Source organism: Oncorhynchus keta, chromosome 32, assembly GCF_023373465.1.
Source record: "Oncorhynchus keta strain PuntledgeMale-10-30-2019 chromosome 32, Oket_V2, whole genome shotgun sequence".
NCBI classification, from domain to species: domain Eukaryota; kingdom Metazoa; phylum Chordata; class Actinopteri; order Salmoniformes; family Salmonidae; genus Oncorhynchus; species Oncorhynchus keta.
Genome location: NC_068452.1, coordinates 5,158,043 through 5,183,477, shown reverse-complemented (window position 1 = coordinate 5,183,477; position 25,435 = coordinate 5,158,043). Strand labels below are relative to the sequence as shown.

The following is a 25,435-nucleotide window of genomic DNA, read 5'->3' as shown; positions in this document are numbered from 1 at the left end:
AAATTGACAATGTAATCAGTGGGGATATGTGTTTGTTGAATAATAGATCTCACTCACGTTCATTTATTGTAGGCCGCCAACAATGTCTAAAATCAAATCAGGCTAAAAGATTTAAATTCATTTTGCTCATTTACAAACTCTATGTTGAAGAAATATTGAATCGATGAATGCAACAGCAACAGCAACATCATTGATGTTGTATGTTATACATGTGCAGAAGTAAGCTAGGTTGGATTTGTTATTTATTTATTTGTTATTTATTTTAAATTTTTACAATATGTAATAAACAAGCGTTTAGTTGACAAACTACAAGTAAGCGAAAGTTGCAGGTATTTATACATCTTGAGAGAACATTATAAATCCCACCCTTGTCTCACAGAGAAACCCTCGCCTTGTGCGCACCTTCCATCCCTCCTCCAACCACTTTCCAGCTCTCCAGTCCATCATGAATAAACATTAATTTTAATAGTACATGGTACCTTTCAGTCTACTGTGGGGTTCAGTTGGGGAATATTGACAGGTGGTCCGTAAATTCCAACTAATCCGGGAAAAGGGACTTTTTGCGACTTCCTTGTCTTTGGGACGACCATGACTCGCGCCAGGATATATCGGGGGTCATTACTGGTGATTTTATTGCAAATCATCCTTATTTGCTCCGCTCAGGTAAGTCACAAAGTACGGCTATTTTCTTCTCAAGTGGTTCACATAGATTTGTTTGCCAGCCACAATGTATGACTGGTTTGTAATGACAGGCATGTATGACTGCTTTTCTTCATATTATATTGTCCTGTGTTATTGGGATGGAATTTCCCATGGATGGGATAGCCTGGGATGCTCAGACTCCCAAATGATTTGAAACACTTTCTATGCATTTACAGATTCGTTGAATCGTATAGTTTACATATACATTAGACCTACTATAATATGCCTATTGATTAGTGGACTATTTCTTTATTTTGTAAATAGCTGCATGATTTAGACGTGTGTAGGACAAATAACTATCTGTGCCGACATATGGAACCAATAGGTTGGGAATCTCAACAAAAATATTCTCAACATATGCAATTACTTAAAGAGTGGTCCCTTGTATAGTGGATAAAGGCTTGTGGTTTTCTTTTCATGACCTTACTTCCCACAAAATGACTGATTTCACACAATGGATCTTTTTGTGTGAGTTGACCAACGGACCGCCAACAGCTATGATTTGGAGCTACATTTCATTTAGTGTATTTATGTATTGTATATTTATCCACAGAGGGGCCTGGTCGGTCCCAGAGGCCCCGCAGGACCCCCTGGAATAGCAGGAGTGCCTGGAGTTGACGGCATTGATGTGAGATATCTTTTGATTCCATATTTTATTCTTTATTTGTGTCATTTCAGGCTTTAGACTCATCTTTTGTACAGCACGTCACCTGGTATAGACCAGAATTAATTGTGTTATTCTATCATTTTAAACCTAATGTGGATTTTTACATGGTTATTAAATAAATATTCCTTTTTCTATTTCATTTCAGGGAGACAGAGGGGACGATAACTTCACAGAAGGCGACCCTGTGAGTAGACTATCATTTCCTTTGTCATAACCTACCAATAAATGGTTGATACATTTTAGCATGGTATTGAAATGGGCACTCTGTTCCGAGGGCCCTGATGGGGAAGACGGAAAACCAGGAACTCCCGGAACACCCGGCCTACCAGGGGCAGACGTAAGTTACACAGAATACACACATTTACCACCAGTTTGTTATTCATACTCCCAAAGCAGGAAAGCTTAGTGCAAATCAGATAACAGACTTCATTGAGTCTATTGAACATCTGTAACTTCTGAAGCTCAAGGGGCTGTGGGTCTACTGCTGTGTCAGTCATTTATATTGGCTCCTGAGCAAAAGTTTTTTTGGGGGGGGGTTGTCAGTGGGATACATCAACCTGGGTATTTAGAGAAGAGAAAAGGGGAATGCTTCAAATAGCTTCCTGACTGAAACAGGGAAACAGAGGTCCTTTTGTGTGAGTCGGGGGGTGCAGGGGATTCGGCCGCCCAGTGATGGCTGACAGGAAAGAACTGTATGCTGGGAAAGGTGGAACAGAAGGGCCACAATGTGTGTGCTGTCCGTTTGGGCCATAATGCTGAATACGGTGTCTGGCAGAGTAGGGGGTGTCCAGGTGTGTTGAGGTATGCACTAGTTTTGGCTGGGTAGCTCTCTATTCTCTTTTGTTTAGTGAATAGTGATCATATTTTTAGGAATAGCAAATACCTTGATAACACTGACTTCAAGTAGTGAACTATAATAAATATTTTCTGTTCCTGATTTGAATGATTCCTGATTTCTGTTCTTTTGTTGCCTGCCAAAGCTATTGACTAGTTAGAGAGTGGGAGTAGTTCCTTGATCTTGAGAGGATAGTTCAGAGCATCTTCTCTTTTCAATCCATTGATTCAAGCTTGGTGGAGGACTAGTTAGCCTGGTTAAGTGACCTCCTATGGTTTATGTAGCTGGTGGAAGAGGAGGGGCTAAACAGTGTGAGAGAAGACACACCCATTTTTAGTCTTATAATTGCTAAATTACTGTACAGGAAACAAGGTCATCCATGAAATGTCAATGATGAAATGTACTTTTATGTAGACTAAATATGCAATGGTTTAGTTAGTCCATTTTTTAGTTAGTGCATTGATCACATACTGTGTCATATATTATCTTCCAGATACAAACACAGAATATAAGAGTAGTCTCAATTGAGATGCCTTCCATAATTTGATTTACAAACCTTCCTTTGTGTTTATCAAATGCAAATGTTATTATGGAAATCAGATTTACAGTAATATTGCCTTGAAGTAAGGCAACCCTGTTAATGATGGCGATCTCAGAGAGTACTGTGTCAGCAACTCAGTGTTGGAACAGTTCTATTTGAAATCAATTTATTTCAGGAATTGAGGAATGGATGGATTGTTTCTAATGAATACTTTCACAATCATGTCCTTCTATAATTTCCCAGGAGTCCCATTGAATACTGGTAAAGAACAAAATATAAAATATCCCACTAATGGGGACAAGCATGAAATGACTTCTTTCCCTGGAGGGTATAAGACACGTATTGACGTTTTTATATAGTTTACTCATGGACATTCATATTTCTGTGTGGTTGATATAAACTTTGTTTCCTCTATAGGGTGCCACTGGACCTGTTGGGGGTCTCGGCTCAGATGGGCCTCCTGGACCAAAAGTACGTTTTCTTTATTTGAAATCAAATGTATCCATAACCTCCCTATCTGTCTAATATCTATATTGCCGAAATATAATGCATGTACACTCTCAGTACTCGGTGTGTGGAGGCTGGTCAGAAGAGTATGAATGAGACAATCTGTATGCTTCAAAGCAATGAAAGGTTGAGATTATTTCGCTGCCATGTTATTGTCATCACCAATCATCGTGTCTGCTTCTCTATCAGGGTGAACCCGGAGAGGCTGGGGAAGTCGGGGAGATTGTAAGTAAGCGTGGTTAACTAAATGTGTTAACAGAATGAATGTATAATAGGGATGTAGTAGGGATATTGTCCATTATGAGATACAGTTGAAGTCGGAAGTTTACATACACCTTAGCCAAATATATATACTCAGATTTTCACAATTCCTGACATTTAATCCTAGTAAAAATTCCCTGTCTTAGGTCAGTTAGGATCACCACTTTATTTTAAGAATGTGAAATGTCAGAATATTAGTAGAGATAATTATTTATTTCAACTTTTATTTCTTTCATCACATTCCCAGTGGATCATAAGTTTACATACACTCAATTAGTATTTGGTAGCAGTGCCTTTAAATTGTTTAACTTGGGTCAAACGTCTCAGGTAGCCTTCCACAAGCTTCCCACAATAGGTTGGGTGAATTTTTGCCCATTCCTCTTGACAGAGCTGGTGTAACTGAGTCAGGTTTGTAGGCCTCCTTGCTCGCAAACGATTTTTCAGTTCTCCCCACAAATTTGCTATGGTATTGAGGTCAGGGCTTTGTGATGGCCACTCCAATACCTTGACTTTGTTGTCCTTAAGCCATTTTGCCACAACTTTGGAAGTATGCTTGGGGTCATTGTCCATTTGGAAGACCTGAACTTCCTGACTGATATCTTGAGATGTTATTCAATATATCCACATAATTTTTCTTCATCATGAAGCCATCTATTTTGTGAAGTGCACCAGTCCCCCCTGCAGTAAAGCACCCCCACAACATGATGCTGCCACCCCCGTGCTTCACAGTTGGGATGATGTTCTTCGGCTTGCAAGACTCCCCCCTTTTCCTCCAAACATAACGATGGTCATTATGGCCAAACAGTTCTATTTTTGTTTCATCAGACCAGAGGACATTTCTCCAAAAAGTACGATCTTTGTCCCCATGTGCAGTTGCAAACCGTAGTCTGGCTTTTTTATGGCGGTTTTGGAGCAGTGGCTTTTTCCTTGCTGAGCGGCCTTTCAGGTTATGTCGATATAGGACTTGTTATAGGTCTACAATTTTTTTCGGAGTTCTTGGCTGATTTCTTTTGATTTTCCCTCAATGTCAAGCAAAGAGGAACTGAGTTTGAAGGTAGGCCTTGAAATACATCCACAGGTACACCTCCAATTGACTCAAATTATGTCAATTAGCCTATCAGAAGCTTCGAAAGCCATGGCATCATCTTCTGGAATTTTCCAAGCTGTTTAAAGGTACAGTCAACTTAGTGTATGTAAACTTCTGACTCACTGGAATTGTGATACAGTGAATTATTAAGTGAAATAATCAGTCTGTAAACAACAGTTGGAAAAATTACTTATGTCATGCACATAGTAGATGTCCTAACTGACTTGCCAAAACTATAGTTTGTTAACAAGAAATTTGTGGAGTGGTTGAAAAACGAGTTTTAATGACTTCAACCTAAGTGTATGTAAACTTTCGACTTCAACTGTAGCCTCTACGGTAATCATGCAGAAATGACCAAACATAATCTGGAAAGGGATCGACCTCACTTGTTTCCGTGGATTGTTATACTACCATAAGGATGGGACCATCCCCTCCAAGGACTTGTATTACCCATCAACTGAAATGACTGGACATCTGGAATAGGCTACTCCCTCTCAAGGACCATATAAAGATAGGACACACCCATAAAATGATCTAATGCTGCGTTCATAACCAAGTGGGAAGGTGGTAATTACCAGTTGTGGATTTATAAATACGAGTTGGGTGCATTCATGTTTTGGGAAATATTATCAAACATGGAGATCAATAGAAGGCTTGTGATTGTTTAGCAAATTTCTGCCCATAAAAAAATATATATTGAGCTGCTTTCACTTTCTAAATCAAAAGGAAGGTAAATAGAATACATTTTCTATCAACAATGTGTATTTTTTTTTCTTACCATAAACAACAATTGCTGAAGATGCCGCAATGCTTGCTGTCTTGTTTGTTGACAAATGACACCAGAGAGGTGCAAGTGAAAACCTCGGAGCACGGGGATGATAGATGAGTTTCCCATTAGTAATTACCAGTGGATTTTCCACAGTTGTATGCTGGTATTTGCAAAATTCTGAGATGTTCTGAACTCAGCATTGTCTAAGAATTGTACACACACACCCATTAGTTGATCTGAAATCATATATGAAATGAATACGCCCACCTAGGATATGACAATTATAACGGCATGACATATTATAAGGATGGATTTACTGAAATGGAATTGTTTAAAATGGTGCCTTTTATTACTGTACCCTTGTTACTGCATTGATGAACTTGTTGATACAGACAAATTAAACTTTACCTCAGTTTTACACCTTCAAGCCTCTCCATGAATTCAATCTTGTCTCCCACAGGGCGAGGGACCTGATGGGCCTAATGTGAGTGCTTTTACTATTGGTCCCACACCTGAATGAGGAAGAATGTATTTAAATACAAGAGAATACAGTACATTAGTACTGTGTCATGTCCATTTTGTTTTGCTGACAGGGAGCAGCTGGTGCACAAGGGTTGGTGGGCGAGCTTGGCAAAGTCGGAACCCCAGTGAGTACTGTCTGCTTTTTTTTATCATTTAGAAAAACGATGGCTAGATACACAGGGCTTCCAACTTTTTCAATATCTTATTATATTGCAGTCAATACTTCTAACTTGTTAAATTATTGCATTAATTTACTTGTAAAATGTGTTATTATTATTTATAGGGATCACTGGGAAGGAGGGGGCCAGTGGGGCTTCCTGGACCTGCAGGGCCCAGGGTAAATATATTTATTTTCATGATCATTTATTTCCATATTAGTGTTGTCATCCTTAGTACAGTTGAAAACCCACGTGAGTCCCATGTGATGTAATAGCTGCATAGTTCTGTGTGCCATGACATGCATTAAAGGGGAGCCAATTTACAGCATCCTGTACATTTTTAAGAGCGCTGCAGCAACCAACCTGTATGACAACCAGCCCCAGTTTCGCCGACAACAACTTCAAAGACAGAAATGTCATTCAAATGGTGTTTTTCTCTTTTTCTCCCCAGGGTCTTCCTGGAGTGTATAAGGGGGAAGACCTGGTAAGGCGTTCACAAGTTTCCTTTAAGGGCACCACAGTTATGCGTGTGTACCCTGATGCTGATGATGGGGAACTTTTCAGCGGAGCCCCCCTGTGGCAGCGCTCTTAGATGACCTCAAATAGGCTTTACTTGTGTTTTTCAGTGTCCCAATGCCTGTCCTTCTGGTCTTAACGGATATTCTGGCCTCCCAGGCATGAAGGTGACTATATAACAAATACTACGGTTGGTCGTTGATACTAATATACTATAGATGTTGATGCTGTATCTTGTCAGTGAAACTAGCTTGCATATAGCTGTAACATTGTATGGTTTCTCTTTAGGGCCACAAAGGGGTAAAAGGAGAGTCTGGTGAGCCTGGAAAGCAAGGACACAAGGTAACCTCTCTCCCTTTTTCATCCCAATAGAATATCAACAAATACACTAAAGGTCAATAATAATGATTGTGATATTTGTTTGATGTTCTCTACAGGGAGAAGAAGGAGACCAGGCAGGAGAGGGCGAGATGGGAGCTCAAGGACTACCAGTAAAATATTTGAATATATTCTTTCACAAATTCGTATCAATATGAATGTGCCATTCACAATGTGGCTATGAGACATGTATTTAAAAAAAAAATGAAAATGGCTTCTTCCTCTCTCTCTTTTTCTCTCTCTCTCTATCTCTCTCTCTCACACTATTATCTCTCTGCTGAGTGATTTTAGGGCCAAGGGGGACCCAGGGGAATAACAGGCATGATGGGCCTCAAAGGTGACAGGGTAAGGGTCATGAGGTCACACATTGATTGACATCATCGGATTAATGCCCAAGATATGCTATGTACTGTATATTACTGCCATCCTCAGCGGGTGCAAAATTGCTGTAAAAAATGACTTCAGCTTGGCCTGTTTCAGCACTGCCAAACTTCAACATCCCACAACTTATGTTTGAGCACGCTAGTAAATGCATTAAAAAAATGTATATTTGACATCTGAAATGTGTTTGATAACAGGGACCACGTGGAACGTTTGGAGACCTCGGTCCCCAGGGAATTCAGGGTGGCTCAGTAAGTGCCTGTCTTGTTTTTAACACCGTGACGTTCACCTCTTTTTCACCATGACCTCTTTGCCACCACTCACATTACAGTAACATCTCGACTTATTTTCTACTATTTTGGTTTAAGAAATGTGTTTTTTCTTTTTTTTTAGGGTGACGTGGGCCAAAGAGGATTAGTGGGAGAGAATGGACCAAACGGGGGTCAAGTAAGTACTAAAACATCACACCGTCATACAAATATATTATCACTGTTATATCATCATTATTATTATTACTGTTATATAATCACTGCAGAACAACAGAGCACATGGTCATTCACTTTCAAAAGCAAAAACCTGCCGCCGATTCATACAGGTGCACTCTATCTATCAAATAATGTACAGCATAAAGACTTTTACTCACTGTGTGTTGTTTTGCAGGGGGCCCGAGGGCCACAAGGAATAAGGGGCCTTCCAGGGGGCAAAGGGGAGCCTGTAAGTATTGTACACACCACAGCCTTACCAAATCGGATTTATTATCGACTAACATCTCATCCGTGACATCTATGACGTTACACACAGCACGAGCTTATGTTCATGGGACTCCATACAGCTGACTCAATACACATGCCATGAAGCTAATCTTCTTTTTTAACGCTCAACTCCCCTGTTCTTTCTCCCATGGACAGGGTCTTGCTGGGCCCGATGGACGTGAAGGAATCCCCGGATTGCCAGCATCTAAGGTACAGCTCAAACTGCTGTTCAAAGACATAGGCTAAATGAGGATGTACATACAGGAAATAAGTAAGATTGACATGCTGTTGTTTTTCTTTCTATAATTTTAAGGGTATTACTGGGAAAGTTGGCAGTCCAGGTGATGCTGGGCTCCAAGGACTCCCTGTAAGTGTGACCTCTGACCCCTTGCATCTCTGATTCATCATATCCATTCTACATTTGTATTTGTTCGGGTTTGTTTGGCTGTTCATTTGTTTTGATGTGATTCTCGCCATAGGGTTTGCCAGGCGCTTATGGTCCTAAAGGAAAAAGTGGCGAGATGGTAGGGGAACATTATAAATGTATGAATAAAACCAGTTATTGACCATACAGTATATGAATCTCTATTGTGGAGAATCTTATGTTTTCCTCTCTTTGTTACTAGGGTAACTCTGGCGACCCCGGTTCTGTAGGACTAATGGGGTCTCCTGGGAAATCCGTAAGTCAAGAGAAAGTCTAATGATGAATATTAAATCACATGGATTGACAGTGATGAAACCAAATACTCTGACACAGTATTACATAAGTCCCTCTCATACTTGCACCAGTAGCATGAGAGATCTCATGGTGACTTGCTTTGTTTACAGGGGGAACGTGGCGAGCAGGGAGAGGTGGGACCTGTCGGAGCAAGAGGTGGACCAGTGAGTATGTTCTATAGTTTATGTGATTCAGAAAAAGCCATAAAACACTATCAAGTTGGATTGCTCTTTTCAAGGCCTCGTATGAACTTCAGCCGTTTGAATAAATAATTTGGAGCTGTGTGATTTAGCAACCCTTTTAGGGTTAGGGAATTAGGGATCAAGGTGTAAGCTAAATAACTGAACAATAGAATGAACAAGATCAGCACAAAGCATTTGAACTCTTGCCACGCTCAACCTTTGCTCTATAGTACTATAAACATTGTTCAACAAGCTCAGGACTTCATGTGATTCATTTGGGAAGGTCTTGGACCACTAGACTATAATAAATCTGTGATTGCAGCCCAATTTCTGCTCTATAACTCCCTACTATTCTTCTCTTATTTCGCTGTAGGGTGAAAGAGGAGTGCGTGGCCCAGACGGACCTGCAGGGGCACCTGGACCCAGGGTAAGTCAACAGCCCAACAGTCCCATATAACTGACATACTCATAGCCCCAAAACAAGCCCATTATATGTATCATGAACCACAATGAATAAAGCATTTGACAATTTGTCGCAAACATCCATACAATTACCACAGTATGAACCATGATTATCAAACTGACCAATGAACTTGAAGCATACAAATGAACTAGGCTAAGATGCTGGTGAAATCTGTAACTTGGGTAGTAAACAGGTGGAAGAATAGAAGGAGTTGAGCATCTTCTGCACAAGAATGATGGGAAAAGCCATGGGAAGTAATGACCAAGTGGCCAAGCACAGAACCCTGTGGTGCTCCAGTCATCAGACTTTGTTGTGAGAAAATGCAAGGATTGGTAAGGTAAGATGCAGACAAGGAAATATCGGAGTGAAGCCAGTTCAATTCAGAATACAGAACAGGATTTTGTGGTTTGCAATGTGATGGATTATGATGATACTGTGGTGGGGAAAGAAGAGGAAGACAAGAACAGGATGAAGATGGTGTGAAAGCGGAGGAAGAAAACAAAGAGTACCTTTTTTTGGATTGTGCGCTGTGTGGCGGGAACAAAGTCGATGTTGGTCTCTCAACATTAAAATGGTGTTGATATAATTGGATATGTAATTATTCATGCTTACTTTCCTCACATGTTATTTTCATTACACTGCCTTTCCTGCCGGCCTTTCTTGGAACTAGGACACCGCAGAGTGCAAATAACACAAGCCGCACCTATCCACACCAACAATCTTTTGCTATTTATATATGACATGCCATCAGTGTAAACAATGCACTGAGTGTACAAAAACATTAGAATCACCTGCTCTTCACGTGACTTAGACTGACCAGGGGAATCCAGGTGAAAGCTACGATCCCTTATTGATGTCACTTGTTAAATCCACTTCAATCAGTGTAGATGAAGGGGAGGTGACAGACTAAAGAAGGATTTTTAAGCCTTGAGACACTCGAGACATGGACTGTGTATGTGTGCCGTTCAGAGGGTGAATGGGCAAGACAAGATTTGAGTGCCTCTGAACAGGGTATGGTAGTAGGTGCCAGGCGCACCGGTGTGAGTTTTTACGCTCAACAGTTTCCTGTGTGTATCAAGAATGGTTCACCATCCAAAGGACATCCAGCGAACTTGACACAACTGTGGGAAGCATTGGAGTCAACATGGGCCAGCATCCCTGTGGAATGCTTTCGACACCTTGTAGAGTCCATGCCCTAGATTAATTGAGGCTGTTCTGAAGGCAAAACAGGGGGTGCAATTCAATATTAGGAATGTTCTTAATGTTTTGTACACTCAATGTGTGTCGCTATTATCTGCTATCATTCCATCTACATATACCATTTAACATGGGCATAGTTACCATAGTAACCATTCAGATCAACCAAGCTGACTGCCAGTGCCTAAGAGCAAACCCACTCCAAGGAAGTGGAGCCGTATGCTCTCTCATATTGAAAGTGGCAGCCCTTTATAAGCCTCCAGACTGCAGTAATACTGTAATCCGCCGATGAGGGGGCATGAATGGAGTCTTGTTACACTGGTCAATGGGCCCATGGGTATTTCTCCAGAGAGGAGGATTCAGGCCAGGAAAATAGGCTGAAAAAGCCTGAAAGAACCCTCTGTTTCCCAGGCATTCCTTAAACCAGTCGGCCGAGAGTATGCCACAATCAGTACCCACACTTCCAAAAACATCTCATGGAGTGTGCCCCCAATACCCTTTCCAGCTGACCCGTTTAGACATGTTTATTTCCAGCAACAACAAAAAAATGTTTTGGTGCAAATGTAGTCAGCTGAAGTTGAGGGGGTTGGAGTGTTGCACAGGCAATCCACTGTGTTAAGAGTTTTTGAAGTGTGTGTGTATATATATTTATTTATTTTTTACAGGGAGGTAAAGGGGATCTCGGGCTTCTTGGTTTGCCTGGCCCTGCCGGCCTGGTTGGACAGAATGGAGACAGGGTAAGGAATAGAAAAGGTGCCACAAAAGCAGAAGCAGAAGTTCATGTGTAAAAGCAAAATATAATTGTCCTATTCCTATCTCTCCAGGGTGCAGTCGGTTTGACCGGTGCTCAAGGAGAACAAGTAAGTTCTATCAATACCATCTCAACCAACCGAATAGTGCATTCCTACATAAGGGAGGTGACCATATTCTATGTAGCCATCAAATGATGGAAGACGATGAATGGAGTGAATTCAGATGAGTAACATCAAGCACTAGGAGCTACCAGAAGAGTACAGAAGGCCCCACCAAGGCCTACTTGGGATGGATACATGTTAATGATCCTGTAAGACATGTGTTTTCTCAAACAAAGACATTTCTACTCATTGATTTAGGGAGACGCAGGTTCAGAGGGCACCGCGGGAGACAGAGGGGACTTTGTGAGTAAATAAAGAAAAAAACGTTGCTGTGCCCAACATTTGTTTGAAAGTGAAAGAGTACTGATTCTGTTTCACTATAGGGTGACGAAGGGGAGCCAGGAGAGAAAGGATCGGTGAGTCCAGTTTATAGCATCGCTTACTGCTACAGCTCTCTGTTGGCATGGACTCGGCCAATTATGTCCAGTACACATAATGTGATACCTGTTTGTCCCAAAATCATAGGGGACCCATCATGATTAGATGCCACAGCTTCATAGAGCTGTCTAATGCTAGAAGTCACGTATACGTGAGCATCATGCGGCAGCGTAGCCTAGTGGTTAGAGCGTTGGACTAGTAACCGGAAGGTTGCGAGTTCAAACCCCCGAGCTGAACAGGCAGTTAACCCACTGTTCCCAGGCCGTCATTGAAAATAAGAATATGTTCTTAACTGACTTGCCTGGTTAAATAAAGGTAAAATTTAAAAATAAAAAAAATTATCATTTCTCATTACTGAATCACTGCACAGTGTTTGCGCCATGCCAAAAGAAAGCCTTGCACACTGTAGGATTACATGCCTGAAACACATGATCCTAGACCTAGACAGACAGCATTGTCTATCCTCCCAATGGTCCAGTCTGTGTAATCCAATTGTACCTTTTGTTTTGAATGAATGCTGAATGCCATTGTGTCGCGCTCTGTCGCTGTTTTCAGACGGGCAGACCAGGAGAGACTGGAAACAAAGGGCCGGAGGGCGGCCGGGGCATACCAGGCGCAGAGGGCAAGCCGGGCCAACCTGGACCACGTGGCATGCAGGGAGACAGAGGGGTGCCAGGACTGCCAGGGACACAGGGGCCAGCGGTAGGCCCTTTAACAATTAACCAGATCTGGGGGCCTGAAACAGAGCAGGAGTCAAAGAGAGCTGTTTCTTAGTACTGCACTCATATGGACTAGACTGGAGGAGACAGCAGAATTCACATGATGACTTTGCCCTGTGTTAAAGACATGCTCCCGAACTTTGGCGTCTACTAAGTCTTTTTTGAACCTCCCGTTTTGGGCTGTATGTGTCAATGTGTAGTTCATACATGCATAATCTATGAAAATGACTGTCTTACCTCAATCTTACCTCGTTTTGAAAGCGACTGTTTTTCTGGAAGCTGTGCTGCTCCATTTTCCCTACACATTCCCCCATGTGGGACGGCTAGCAATTTGAGTTCTAGCCAATGAGCTTCAGCCCCTCGCCATTTGAGTGACAGCTAGCAAGAGGCACACAAAGCAGAGCGAGAGAGATCAATGACGTGTTGCACCTATCTGCACACGTGACATAGTAGGCAATTTTCGTGGACCACTTTTGGCTCATGAGCGCTACATTCAGAACTACTGGCTAAAGAGTTTGCAAAAGTACCAGAGAATCTCTTTAAGTATGTCCCTGGGCTAAGACATTTCACGAAAAAAGCCTGTGTGGCTAGCTATGAATAGCGTTAGTTACCGGTTAACACCACAATTCTCTCAACAACCACCTGTTTTCCCAGGGGAAAAAACCAAGCGATACACACATCACACAAGTTTGCATGAGGGTAATGCAAGGTAAGTCAAGATCATTTTCATATCAAACTCTTATCCATTTGATATTGGCCATTACTGAACCCATCACATCTGATAAGGCGGGTCCATATGTTTCATTGAACTGACCCCCCCCCATCCTTTTCCCTTCCTGTGCCATAGAGCAGCTAGCCCAGCTAGCAGCCAGCCTGAGGAGGCCTGAGACAGGCATCTCTGGACTGCCAGGTCCCCCTGGCCCCCCTGGTCCTACAGGCCCCTCCGGAGAGAACGGCTACCCAGGACTGGACGGGGCCAGAGGACTACCAGGTCTCAAAGGACCTCCAGGACTACTAGGTCGCAAAGGACCCAAAGGTTGGTCTCTAAAAGAGGGTGGAAATATATCCGAAATGTAATATTATGGCCTAGTTTGTTAAGACAATGACAAGTTGGCTGAAGCAGGCTGGTAGCAGTAGTGTCATGATCTCCATTTGAATAATTAGGATTGTTTGTGCCATCACAAGTGAAGTTCACTACAGCCATCCTTCATCCCTAAACGTCACTTGAATTGATGATCATGTATACGTTCTGCGTAGGTGACACGGGCGACAGAGGAGACAGAGGACCCACAGCGAGAGGGGTGAAAGGAGCACCTGGAGCACCCGGTCTACCAGGTAAAGATACCAGTCACAAGAGGCTTCACACCCACACCATAATAATGAAGGCTATAGCCATAACTACTGTGCTAACTCAATATGCGCCAAGTCTCTCTATATGCTCAGCATACAGACATGTCTCGCTAGCTTTTTCGAAGTTCCACATTAATTTACAAGTCTCAACCGACCACTCTATCTACAGGTGATCACGGTAGAGCCGCCTATGGCACAGACGGCCGCGACGGCGAGAGAGGGCCACACGGCGTTCCCGGTATTCCCGGCGTTCCAGGGTCTCCTGGTCGTCCTGGCCTCAACGGCTACTGCGAGTCGTCACAGTGCATCCTTCCTATGGTGGCATCACCGATATCTGCGAAAGATTCCAGCATGAAAGGGCCAAATGAGGAATAAGATGTGAGTTGGAGACCCAACGGGTCCCTGAACTGAGGTGCCACAGGAGCCAAACTATTAAGAGACTAATGGAGGAACTAACTAATGTGCCACGGAAGATCAGGGTTGGGGTCAATTCCATTTAAATTCAGTCAATTCAGGAAGTAAAATGAAATTCAAATGTTTCTCATTGAAAAGCAGGAAATGGAATAGAATTGGAATTTCAGTTAACTTCCTGATTTGAATTAATTCAAATTGAAATGAGATGAAAATGTACCCCCAACCCTGTGGAAAAAACATTACTTTGTTTGATGTGTTTTGACTGTTTGTTTGTGTATTGTTTTATTGTTTTGTTACACCCCTCTAAAATGCATTTCAATATTCTTTAGCTGTTGGAACACCCCTATCCCTCTGACAAAGTTTAGCAAGTTTTTTTCCTTTTACCTCAGATCTAGCTTTTGCTATCTTTGTACTGTAACATAAAAAGAGCATGGCATTTCTTTGGGGCAAACTAATTGTGATATTATTGGGGACTGTAGGCTTTGTTTTTTTGTTAAATATGAACCAAGTTAAAAACCCAACAGACCAGACTAACTGTGCTTTAAGCGACAATGTGCCAAACATTTTTAATTCACTGAATTCTGTATGTTTATGTATTAGTGTCAACACCGAGCTTTCATACAAATTACCGGTATACTGTTTGGTATTTGTTTGCGAGTATCTTTGTTGCATATACACTCACCAACCCCTATGCTTTATCGTCTTCCTGATGTAGGATTTGCTTTGTCATGATGACTGTTTTTGTGATGGGAGAACTAGGAGGGCAGTGTTGTTCGAAGACATATGTAGAAATTGTATATGCCATTCTTATTTATTATAAAAGTCAGAGGAGGTGACATCAAAGGTTGTACAAATGAGAAAATAAAAACATTTTGATAAAGTCCTGCATGTTTTGTATGAAAGACTCCAACGAAAATCCCGCAACATGTTTTTCAGCTAATTTCACACATCTCCAGTGGGCCTTATTGAGACATTTTCTGAGGCATGCAGAGTTCTACAGACTCAAATCATTGGATGGCCTGTGGTACAAAGATAGCCACAAGGGGACACTAGAAAGCTTGACTGTCCCCATATCTAGGGTGTTACCAACAGCCATTTAAGAAATATCTCCATAAAAGTATTTGATTCATTTGCTGAAAATGCCGTGTGTCTTTGTGCATTAGACTGTAGTTTTCCTATGCAGAAGAAGATGATTGTTATTAAGTATGCCTTGAGGGACATGTAACGAGGTAGGGGAGGGTTGAATCAATAAATGACTCTCCTGTAATTGAGCCCACGCTTCTCATTAAAACCAAAAGCACTTAAGTATACCTTAATTATGGCAAGTTATGTGTCACTAAATGAATTAAATGTACATTATCAGTTTAAAGCCGTTTACCATGGGAAAACCTCTACTGTGACTGCTCACAGCTTATTTTTGTACAGTTAAGTCATGTTTTTTGGAAATATTCTAGTATAATTCTTTCATTAGCTGAATTGGTTTCTCATGATCTTCTATGAAACAGTATGTAATCTGCTTCCTTCTCTGCCACAGTTCCAGTCAGCAGTCCCATAGACAGATCTAAATCTGTGTTAGTGCCAATGCTGGTACTACAGGCAGAACAAGCCCACTGGGAGACAATCCATTAAACCAAACAAGGCCAATGTAAAACAAGTAAGGCATTAAAGGCCTTCACTAATGGGAGTACAATTTTATATTAAAGTGCATTAAATGCCATTCAAAACTTTGTTTTCAGTGTATCATTTTAATGTACTCTTACAAGTTGGTGAACAGTTACAATTTGTTGCTCACAGTACTAAAACACACATCCATTGATAGTATAAATAGCCAACCTAATAATACACGTTTTCAAATACATAAATCATCAAGTATCCAAGTATTAAGTTATGCACATCAAAATAAAAAGGCATACAAAATATCGCAGACGTTGAAGTCCAGTTTCAAAGCGAAAAAACACAAATCACATTTTGGACATGGCAGTAATTAATCAACGAGATTTGATAAGAGAAAATAAAAAAATAAAAGGTCCCAGACTTTCAATAAACAAATATTGCAACAATTAAGCATTTCATATTAAAAATAGTTACTGAAAGGACTTAAGTGTGTAGACGTCCTGCACAAGACAAAGGCAACATTCTTTTGTTCCAAGTAAAAAAAGAAACACCTTTTCTAATGTAGTGGATGACAAACCCACTCGATTGCCTTTTTTGTTCCATTTTAATTGTAAGGCATTTCAAGTTTTAACCATGTGGAGGAAGGCATACATCTTTCTTTTCAGTATCGAACTGAATCATAAAATTTAAAGGGATACCTAACTACTCATGTTAAATCATTGTTACAGTACTTTTTTTTTTAATGTTATTTTTTTAAGTAATAAGCACCCTTGCCAATTAAAACCTTGGGTTGTGTTCAACATGTATAAATCAACATCTGGATGTTCACAAAATTACTTCACTGGCTGTGCTCCTTTCCAATTCCAAGGGCACACATAGAGAACACTCACTCACTGTCACTTGTTCACTAACTAACCTCTTCTTCTTTTTTTTTGACACTTGACATTTTTTTAATTTCGAAGGGAAAACTTGAATTATTTACGAATGAATTTCCGGTGGAAATACTTTAACACAATGGATTTACAAACAAAAAAAAACAAGCCTGCCAGGTAGCTAAGATAAAGAAATGAATGTATTTTTATAGGGGCATTGTTGGCATGGACTATGAGTTAGTTGGCTTTACTACTGGATGCAGCAGTTGTTGCGGTGGCCGTTGGAGTCTTTGAAGCGCAGGCGCATCTTTGGACGATACTTCTCCAGGTAGAAAAGCTGCTTGCTGTTGAACGCTCCGCGACGCTTCCTGTTACGAGAGAAAATACATCGCCGTCTCACGTCATCTACATTTACAGGCCAGTGATATTCATTCAAAACAGTGGCTTTTATAGACTAGCCTCCCCTTTTGAATGAAAGATGACTGTTACAATGTACTTACACTGTACAAAGGGTTGAGGCACATGTAGCGCAATTTCAACTGTCAACTTCTCAATTGTAGCTTAGTCCGATTATTTCAAAACAATGTGTTTTAGCCTCCATTTTAAGATGCTGCAGCTACCAGTATATAGAGATCTACATGAAAGTGTATTTGCGTCAGACTTACTGCCGGATGAACTGGACAGCGTCTTCATATTTCATCCCACATTCAATCAAAGCCAGGGCAACCATGACAGGGGCTCTAGTAAGTACAACACACACAAAACACATGGGTAAATACTCAGAAGAAAAGTTGACAAAGGCAGTTAGGGTACTATGGGACTTTTTAATACGGTGTATTATGGCTAATCGTTGTTTTGGCATTCTTACCAAAGAACTAGCATGATCAATCTAACACAATTCTGAAAATAAATACTTATTACACGTTTTAAAATCCTTGTTACATGATTATATATGTTTCTATACTAAGAGGGGAAATAAAAAAAGACTAGTTTACCTCCCAAGGCCAGCTACACAGTGGACAGCAATGCAGCAACCCGGCTCCTCCCTAAACTTCGTCTTTAGGAGGTTCAACCAATCATCAACAATCTGGTTAGAGGGAGGAGCTCCATCATCAAATGCCCAATCCTATTGGTGGAGGAGAGGGAAATCAGTTCATCTGCCCTCTTTCTCAGAAACCAAAACAAAGACGGTAGTAATATAGTAGTAAATGAGTACTGCATTGGAGATGTAAACAGTGATGTTGAAGCTTACCAGAACCTGTATTCCCTCTTTCCCCACTAAGGTGGAATCATAGGTGGCCTCACATACTCTCACAACGGTGGTCACTCCATATTTCTTCAGTTCCTGTAGAAGAACGTACGTTTATATTCATATGACCTGCAACGTATGCCATTGTACATTTGACACACTACACAGGGAAAACATTAATATTTTCTAAACAGACCCTTTATACTATGGAAGAGAGGGACTAACTATGAGAATCCAGAACATTCATTACGTTTTATAACAAAATTCATTTCTGATATCGTCACTGTGTTAATGATGTGAGGGCTCACCTCAATGAATTTATTCAAAGTGGCATTGGTTGGATTGTGGGTAATGAGGAACCTCATGTTTTTGTAGGTGATCTCCACAGGGGCAGGTCGGTTCATACGCGCCATGGTGACAGACGGAAAAACGAGATCTTCCACAAAACAATCTAACAAAAACACTTATTTAGAGGGAGAGGTAATATCAACAAAATGTCAAACTATATTCCCGCAATAAAAATACACCGTGACCAGTGGGGCTGAAGAAGAATATGGGGCGAAAGGAGGTCAGATTTGACAGAAAAAAGGGTGTGGACAACCAAAATCAAACCCTTCTCCTTTGGGAAAACAAGACAGGTTCCCCCTTGATTCTGACCAGGCAGAAGCCAACGAGGGCAGTGTGCAGCAGGTAGAGTTACCCCATCCAGGCTCGTTCTGCTGGTAGGTTAGGAGGTGTCCTGATCCTGCCAACGTTTCAGATCCTCCTCCTGTGGGTCCAATGTGTTCGGAGAGGAGGTGAGTTCTGCTGTTCACTCGTCTGCATAGGCAGCTGCGTGCTGTGCCTGGCAGTAGTCCCCACTGCCCTTCAGAAACTCCATAAATGTGTGACCCAGAACACCACAGAACTGCTGCAAGAGATGAGGGGGAGGAGGAGGGAGTAAGATACAAGGCCTCTAAACTCAAGGGGGAAATGGCTAAAACAATTGAAAAAGCAAAGGTTATGGAAACACATAATTGCTGCTCTTGTTCAGCCCAGATCTGGTCTAACCATAGGTCTAAATTTATGGGTCTAACATGACTGCCAATGTGTGAAGGATGGATGTAGCTTACTAAAGCCTACGTAGGTCACAGTTCAACTCTCTACATATTATTTATCTTTATAATTGCATACAAAAAGTAGATATATCTACATATTAAGCCTACTATATGCCTCCTTGACAGAAGGAAAGATTTGTTAGAATTTCAGCAAAGCTAAAAAAAATTGCCACAAGTCCTAAGCATTGCATATATGTTTTTCTCTGGCTGGTGCTGAAGTTTGGAGTATGGATAGTTAATCCGATATTCTCCGGCTGTAAAATAATGTTTTGTTCTGAACATTAGAGCGAAATGGGACCTTTAATTAAGAGACAATACAATGACGTCAAACCTAGACGTCAGTCCAACGACAAAACCCCAAACAAACCGAAATTGACATAAGTATGACGAAAGAGGATTTCGATAAACTGTCCTTTGTGAGGGCAGACGGCGCCATCACCGGTATAGAGGCCTCATAGCCGAGCGCTTGTAAATGTCCATTGAGATAAGAGAAACGAAATGTTGAATAGTGAGGTATTTTGCGCCTCAATAGTGGAGGTATTTAGCGCCTCGTTTAAGTAAACTAGAGTTAATTATGGTAAGAATGATTATAGAAACTGTCAATGATATTGCTGACAAGTTCATAAGAAAAATGCGTAAATTTTATACGACGGTAATAGCTACGTCGAAAATGGATCTCAAAGACAACCCACCACCTCGTTTTACTCGAATAAAATGGCAATCTAACGGCAAAGCCTATTTAATTTCGTATACACCTTTGACATACCGTTAATCATAGGAAAAACTCAGATGTATCAATTTCACAAAGACAACAAAGCATGTGTCGAAGAGGCCCGAGATTTAACATTTGACAAATTGAAGAGCAGTTAATACAGAATTACAACACGAGTAGCTAAAATGTAACAAAATATTGCTAAATAAAAATTGCCACTTACTGGGATATGCTTACTCATTGAAGATTGTAGCTTAATCATACAGCCGGTCCCTAAAAATAAGTAAATATATTAAATGGTTTTGCACCATACAGTCAAGGCAATTCCTCCGTGCGGAGCCGGCGTCTACTCGACTAGTACGACGCAAGGAAAATGGACAATCACTATTCAGAGCTCTAGCTCTCTTGAAACCCCACCCTAGAAAGCCTACAAACTGTGCATGTTCTCTGGGATCAAGTTGTAGTCCTGCGCAAAAGAAGACAACTATTCAGTTTTATTCACCTCTGTTGGAATACTTAATAAGGATTACTGATTATTGACTATAAAGTGCTTATCATTTAGGGTTTCCAATAGCTTTCACAGCCACAAAGTCAAAATAAGCTATTTTGTTTGTTGCTTTTTGGTCTTAATTTAAGGATTTAAGGGATTTATTTTTTATTTTACCTTTATTTAACTAGGAAAGTCAGTTAAGTACAAATTCTTATTTTTCAATGACAGCCTAGGAAAAGTATTTTTTTTATCTCAAGACTAACTACCATGAAGTTTGAAAAGACAGGCTGTGGGGTGGATTTATATTCATGAGCTCGCCTTGACTGACAGCTCTTTGAAACGCCTATGTCAAGCAACTTGGATGCATTGAGCAGGAGTTGCAGTAAAATCATCTCAAGCAAATTTGGTGATACACAAAGCAACAACATTGAAATTGCAACAACATTGAAATTGTATCAAAGATATCTATTTTTATTATCCCATTTGGCATGTCTCTTGTGATGCGGTTCACAGCAGCACTGACAGATGTCTTGACTTGACAACTGCGTCAGAGTTTTAAACAACCCTCACCCCTTTTGTTCCATGCTGGCTGAAGACCTAGCTAGCCAGGAACTAGCTAACACCTGGCACAGATGAAAGGGGAGCTGAAATAAAAGATCCCAGAAATGTTCCATACGCACAAAAATCTTATTTCTCTCCAAATTTGTGCACATATTTGTCTGTATCCCTGTTAGTGAGCATTTCTCTTTGCCAAGAATAATCCATCCACCTGACAGGTATGGCATATCGACAAGCTGATTAAACAGCATGATCATTGGACGGGTGACACCTGATGAAACTGAGGAGTATTTCTGTCTGTAATAAAGCCCTTTTGTGGGGAAAAACTCATTCTAATTGACTTGGCCTGGCTCCCATGTGGGTGGGCCTTTGCCCTCCCAGGCCCACCGATGACTGCACCCCTGCCCAGTCATGTGAAATCCATAGATTAAGGCGTAATGAATTTATCTCAATTGACTGATTTAATCATATGAACTGTTGTTCAGTAAAATCGTTGAAATTGTTGCGTTTATATTTCTGTTCAGTGCATAAGTATCTGTGCCATAGATGAATAGGGTAAACTTTTAATTATATTTGCTGATACCCTACAGTCATACTTTGGCACGAGTAGAGTAGCTATCTAGCTATATAAACCATGCTCCTCTGCAAACACGCCTTCTCCATCGTTGGTTACAAGCGGTACTTGTTTAAATTAGGTAAGAGAATATCATGTTACCGTTGATGTACTAAAATGAGAGTTAAGGTGATGTCACCTTTTCTTCTTAGTAATGAATAGTGTACCTCCATCCTATGCTAGCTTGCTACCGATGGCCCGGCTAGCTGTCTGAATCGCCGTGACCCCAACCAACCTCACTACTCACTGGACCCTTTTGATCACTCGACGAAGCATGCGTCTCCTTAATGTCAATATGCCTTGTCCATTGCTGTTCTGGTTAGTGTTTATTGGCTTATTTCACTGTAGAGCCTCTAGTCCTGCTCATTATACCTTATCCAACCTATTAGTTCCACCACCCTCACATGCGGTGACATCCCCTGGTTTCAATGATGTTTCTAGAGACAATATCTCTCTCATCATCACTCAATACCTAGGTTTACCTCCACTGTATTCACATCCTACCATACCTTTGTCTGTACATTATACCTTGAAGCTATTTCATCGCCTCCAGAAACCTCCTTTTACTCGCTGTTCCAGACGTTCTAGACGACCAATTCTCATTGCTTTTAGCCGTACCCTTATCCTACTCCTCCTCTTTTCCTCTGGTGATGTAGAGGTTAATCCAGGCCCTGCAGTGCCTAGCTCCACTCCTATTCCCCAGGCGCTCTCTTTTGATGACTTCTGTAGCCGTAATAGCCTTGGTTTCATGCATGTTAACATTTAGAAGCCTCCTCCCTAAGTTTGTTTAATTCACTGCTTTAGCACACTCTGCCAACCCGGATGTTCTAGCTGTGTCTGAATCCTGGTTTAGGAAGACCACCAAAAATTCAGAAATTTTCATCCCTAACTACAACATTTTCAGACAAGATAGAACTGCTAAAGGGGGCGGTGTTGCAATCTACTGCATAGATAGCCTGCAGAGTTCTGTCCTAATATCCAGGTCTGTACCCAAACAATTTGAACTTCTACTTTAAAAAATCCACCTCTCTAAAAACAAGTCTCTCACCGTTGCCGCCTGCTATAGACCACTCTCTGCCCCCAGCTGTGCTCTGGACACCATATGTGAACTGATTGCCCCCCATCTATCTTCAGAGCTCGTGCTGCTAGGCGACATAAACTGGAACATGCCTACAATCTAAGCTTGATGCCCTCAATCTCACACAAATTATCAATGAACCTACCAGGTACCTCCCCAAAGCCGTAAACACGGGCACCCTCATAGATATCATCCTAACCAACTTGCCCTCTAAATACACCTCTGCTGTCTTCAACCAAGATCTCAGCGATCACTGCCTCATTGCTTGCATCCGTAATGGGTCAGCGGTCAAACAACCTCCACTCATTACTGTCAAACGCTCCCTGAAACACTTCAGCGAGCAGGCCTTTCTAATCGACCTGGCCGGGGTATCCTGGAAGGATATTGATCTCATCCCGTCAGTAGAGGATGCCTGTTTTTATTTTAAAATGCCTTCCTAACCATCTTAAATAAGCATGCCCCATTCAAGAAAATTAGAACCAGGAACAGATATAGCCCTTGGTTCTCCCCAGACCTGAATGCCCTCAACCAACACAAAAACATCCTATGGTGTTCTGCATTAGCATCGAACAGCCCCCGTGATATGCAGCTTTTCAGGGAAGCTAGAAACCAATATACACAGGCAGTTAGAAAAGCCAAGGCTAGCTTTTTCAAGCAGAAATGTGCTTCCTGCAACACTAACTCAAAAAAGTTTGGATACTGTAAAGTCCATGGAGAATAAGAACACCTCCTCCCAGCTGCCCACTGCACTGAAGATAGGAAACACTGTCACCACCGATAAATCCACTATAATTGGGAATTTCAATAAGCATTTTTCTACGGCTGGCCATGCTTTCCACCTGGCTACCCCTACCCCGGTCAACAGCACTGCACCCCCCACAGCATCTCGCCCAAGCCTTCCCCATTTCTCCTTCTCACAAATCCAGTCAGCTGATGTTCTGAAAGAGCGGCAAAATCTGGACCCCTACAAATCAGCCGGGCTAGACAATCTTTCTTTCTAAAATTATCTGCCGAAATTGTTGCCACCCCTATTCAACCTCTCTTTCGTGTCATCTGAGATTCCCAAAGATTGGAAAGCAGCTGCGGTCATCCCCCTCTTCAAAGGCCGGGACACTCTTGACCCAAACTGCTACAGACCTATATCTATCCTACCCTGCCTTTTTAAGGTCTGCGAAAGCCAAGTCAACAAACAGATTACCGACCATTTCGAATCTCACCATACCCTCTCTGCTATGCAATCTGGTTTCAGAGCTGGTCATGGGGGCAACTCAGCCACGCTCAAGGTCCTAAAAGATATCTTAACCGCCATCGATAAGAAATATTACTGTGCAGCCGTATTCATTGAGCTGGCCAAGGCTTTCGACTCTGTCAATCACCACATCCTCATCGGCAGACTCGACAGCCTTGGTTTCTCAAATGCCTCGCCTGGTTCACCAACTACTTCTCTGATAGAGTTCAGTGTGTCAAATCGGAGGGTCTGTTGTCCGGACCTCTAGCAGTCTCTATGGGGGTGTCACAGGGTTCAATTCTTGGACCAACTCTCTTCTCTGTATACATCAATGATGTCGCTCTTGCTGCTGGTGAGTCTTTGATCCACCTCTACGCAGACGACACCATTCTGTATACTTCTGGCCCTTCTTTGGACTCTGTGTAAACAACCCTCCAGGCAAGCTTCAATGCCATACAACTCTCCTTCCGTGGCCTCCAATTGCTCTTAAATACAAGTAAAACTAAATGCATGCTCTTCAACCGATCGCTGCCTGCACCTGCCCGCCTGTCTAAGATCACTACTCTGGACGGCTCTAACTTAGAATACGTGGACAACTACAAATACCTAGGTGTCTGGTTAGACTGTAAACTCTCCTTCCAGACCCACATCAAACATCTCCAATCCAAAATGAAATCTAGAATTGGCTTCCTATTTTGCAACAAAGCATCCTTCACTCATGCTGCCAAACATACCCTTGTAAAACTGACCATCCTACCAATCCTCGACTTCGGCGATGTCATTTACAAAATAGCCTCCAATACCCTACTCAACAAATTGGATGCAGTCTATCACAGTGCCATCTGTTTGGTCACCAAAGCCCCATATACTACCCACCATTGCGACCTGTATGCTCTCGTTGGCTGGCCCTCGCTTCATACTTATTGCCAAACCCACTGGCTCCAGGTCATCTACAAGACCCTGCTAGATAAAGTCCCCCCTTATCTCAGCTCGCTGGTCAACATAGCATCACCCACCTGTAGCACGCCCTCACCCCCAAAACCAATTCTTTCTTTGGCCGCCTCTCCTTCCAGTTCTCTGCTGCCAATGACTGGAACAAACTACAAAAATCTCTGAAACTGGAAACACTAATCTCCCTCACTAGCTTTAAGCACCAACTGACAGAGCAGCTCACAGATTACTGCACCTGTACATAGCCCATCTATAATTTAGCCCAAACAACTACCTCTTTCTTTCTACTGTATTTATTTTATATATTTATTTATTTTGCTCCTTTGCACCCCATTATTTTTATTTCTACTTTGCACATTCTTCCACTGCAAATCTACCATTCCAGTGTTTTACTTGCTATATTGTATTTACTTTGCCACCATTGCCCTTTTTTTTGCCTTTACCTCCCTTATCTCACCTCACTTGCTCACATCGTATATAGACTTGTTTCTACTGTATTATTGACTGTATGTTTGTTTTACTCCATGTGTAACTGTGTTGTTGTATGTGTCGACCTGCTTTG

The 25,435-nt window shown here is 41.6% G+C and overlaps 2 protein-coding genes across 3 annotated transcripts; one reads left to right on the top strand and one right to left on the bottom strand.

The window, feature by feature from the left end:
* The first annotated feature begins 391 nt into the window (after positions 1-391).
* Positions 392-15,292, top strand: LOC118364883 (collagen alpha-1(IX) chain-like). Its single transcript, XM_035746674.2, has 32 exons — positions 392-663; positions 1,256-1,330; positions 1,515-1,553; positions 1,644-1,706; positions 3,163-3,216; positions 3,442-3,477; positions 5,830-5,853; positions 5,963-6,016; positions 6,175-6,228; positions 6,501-6,533; positions 6,676-6,732; positions 6,854-6,907; positions 7,003-7,056; positions 7,235-7,288; positions 7,522-7,575; positions 7,718-7,771; positions 7,985-8,038; positions 8,233-8,286; positions 8,390-8,443; positions 8,556-8,600; positions 8,703-8,756; positions 8,905-8,958; positions 9,350-9,403; positions 11,302-11,373; positions 11,461-11,496; positions 11,749-11,793; positions 11,874-11,906; positions 12,484-12,630; positions 13,302-13,356; positions 13,495-13,683; positions 13,905-13,982; positions 14,167-15,292. The coding sequence occupies exons 1-32, from the start codon at positions 589-591 to the stop codon at positions 14,370-14,372; spliced, it is 2,064 nt and encodes a 687-aa protein (XP_035602567.1). The 5' UTR covers positions 392-588; the 3' UTR covers positions 14,373-15,292.
* An 844-nt stretch (positions 15,293-16,136) lies between these two features.
* LOC118364884 (protein tyrosine phosphatase type IVA 1) lies at positions 16,137-20,343 on the bottom strand. 2 transcript variants are annotated; one of them, XM_035746675.2, is made up of 7 exons: positions 20,179-20,343; positions 18,847-19,056; positions 18,455-18,597; positions 18,150-18,242; positions 17,893-18,023; positions 17,563-17,637; positions 16,137-17,265 (listed from the first exon to the last, which is right to left on the bottom strand). In XM_035746675.2, exons 3-7 carry the CDS (start codon positions 18,557-18,559, stop codon positions 17,148-17,150), a joined length of 522 nt encoding a protein of 173 aa, XP_035602568.1. In that variant the 5' UTR covers positions 18,560-18,597; positions 18,847-19,056; positions 20,179-20,343; the 3' UTR covers positions 16,137-17,147. The 2 variants fall into 2 exon arrangements, with proteins under 2 accessions (XP_035602568.1, XP_052346401.1); XM_052490441.1 differs by having other exon boundaries at positions 18,455-19,056.
* Between the last annotated feature and the right edge of the window lie 5,092 nt (positions 20,344-25,435).

Coding starts and splice junctions, on each gene's coding strand:
- LOC118364883 (XM_035746674.2), top strand. CDS start 589: ATGACTCGCGCCAGGATATATCGGGGGTCATTACTGGTGATTTTATTG. Junction 3,478..5,829: donor CTGGGGAAGTCGGGGAGATT/GTAAGTAAGCGT, acceptor TGTCTCCCACAG/GGCGAGGGACCTGATGGGCC. Junction 8,757..8,904: donor TGGGGTCTCCTGGGAAATCC/GTAAGTCAAGAG, acceptor CTTTGTTTACAG/GGGGAACGTGGCGAGCAGGG.
- LOC118364884 (XM_052490441.1), bottom strand. CDS start 18,559: ATGGCGCGTATGAACCGACCTGCCCCTGTGGAGATCACCTACAAAAAC. Junction 17,638..17,892: donor TGTGTAGCTGGCCTTGGGAG/GTAAACTAGTCT, acceptor TGTACTTACTAG/AGCCCCTGTCATGGTTGCCC. Junction 17,266..17,562: donor GCTGTCCAGTTCATCCGGCA/GTAAGTCTGACG, acceptor CTCTCGTAACAG/GAAGCGTCGCGGAGCGTTCA.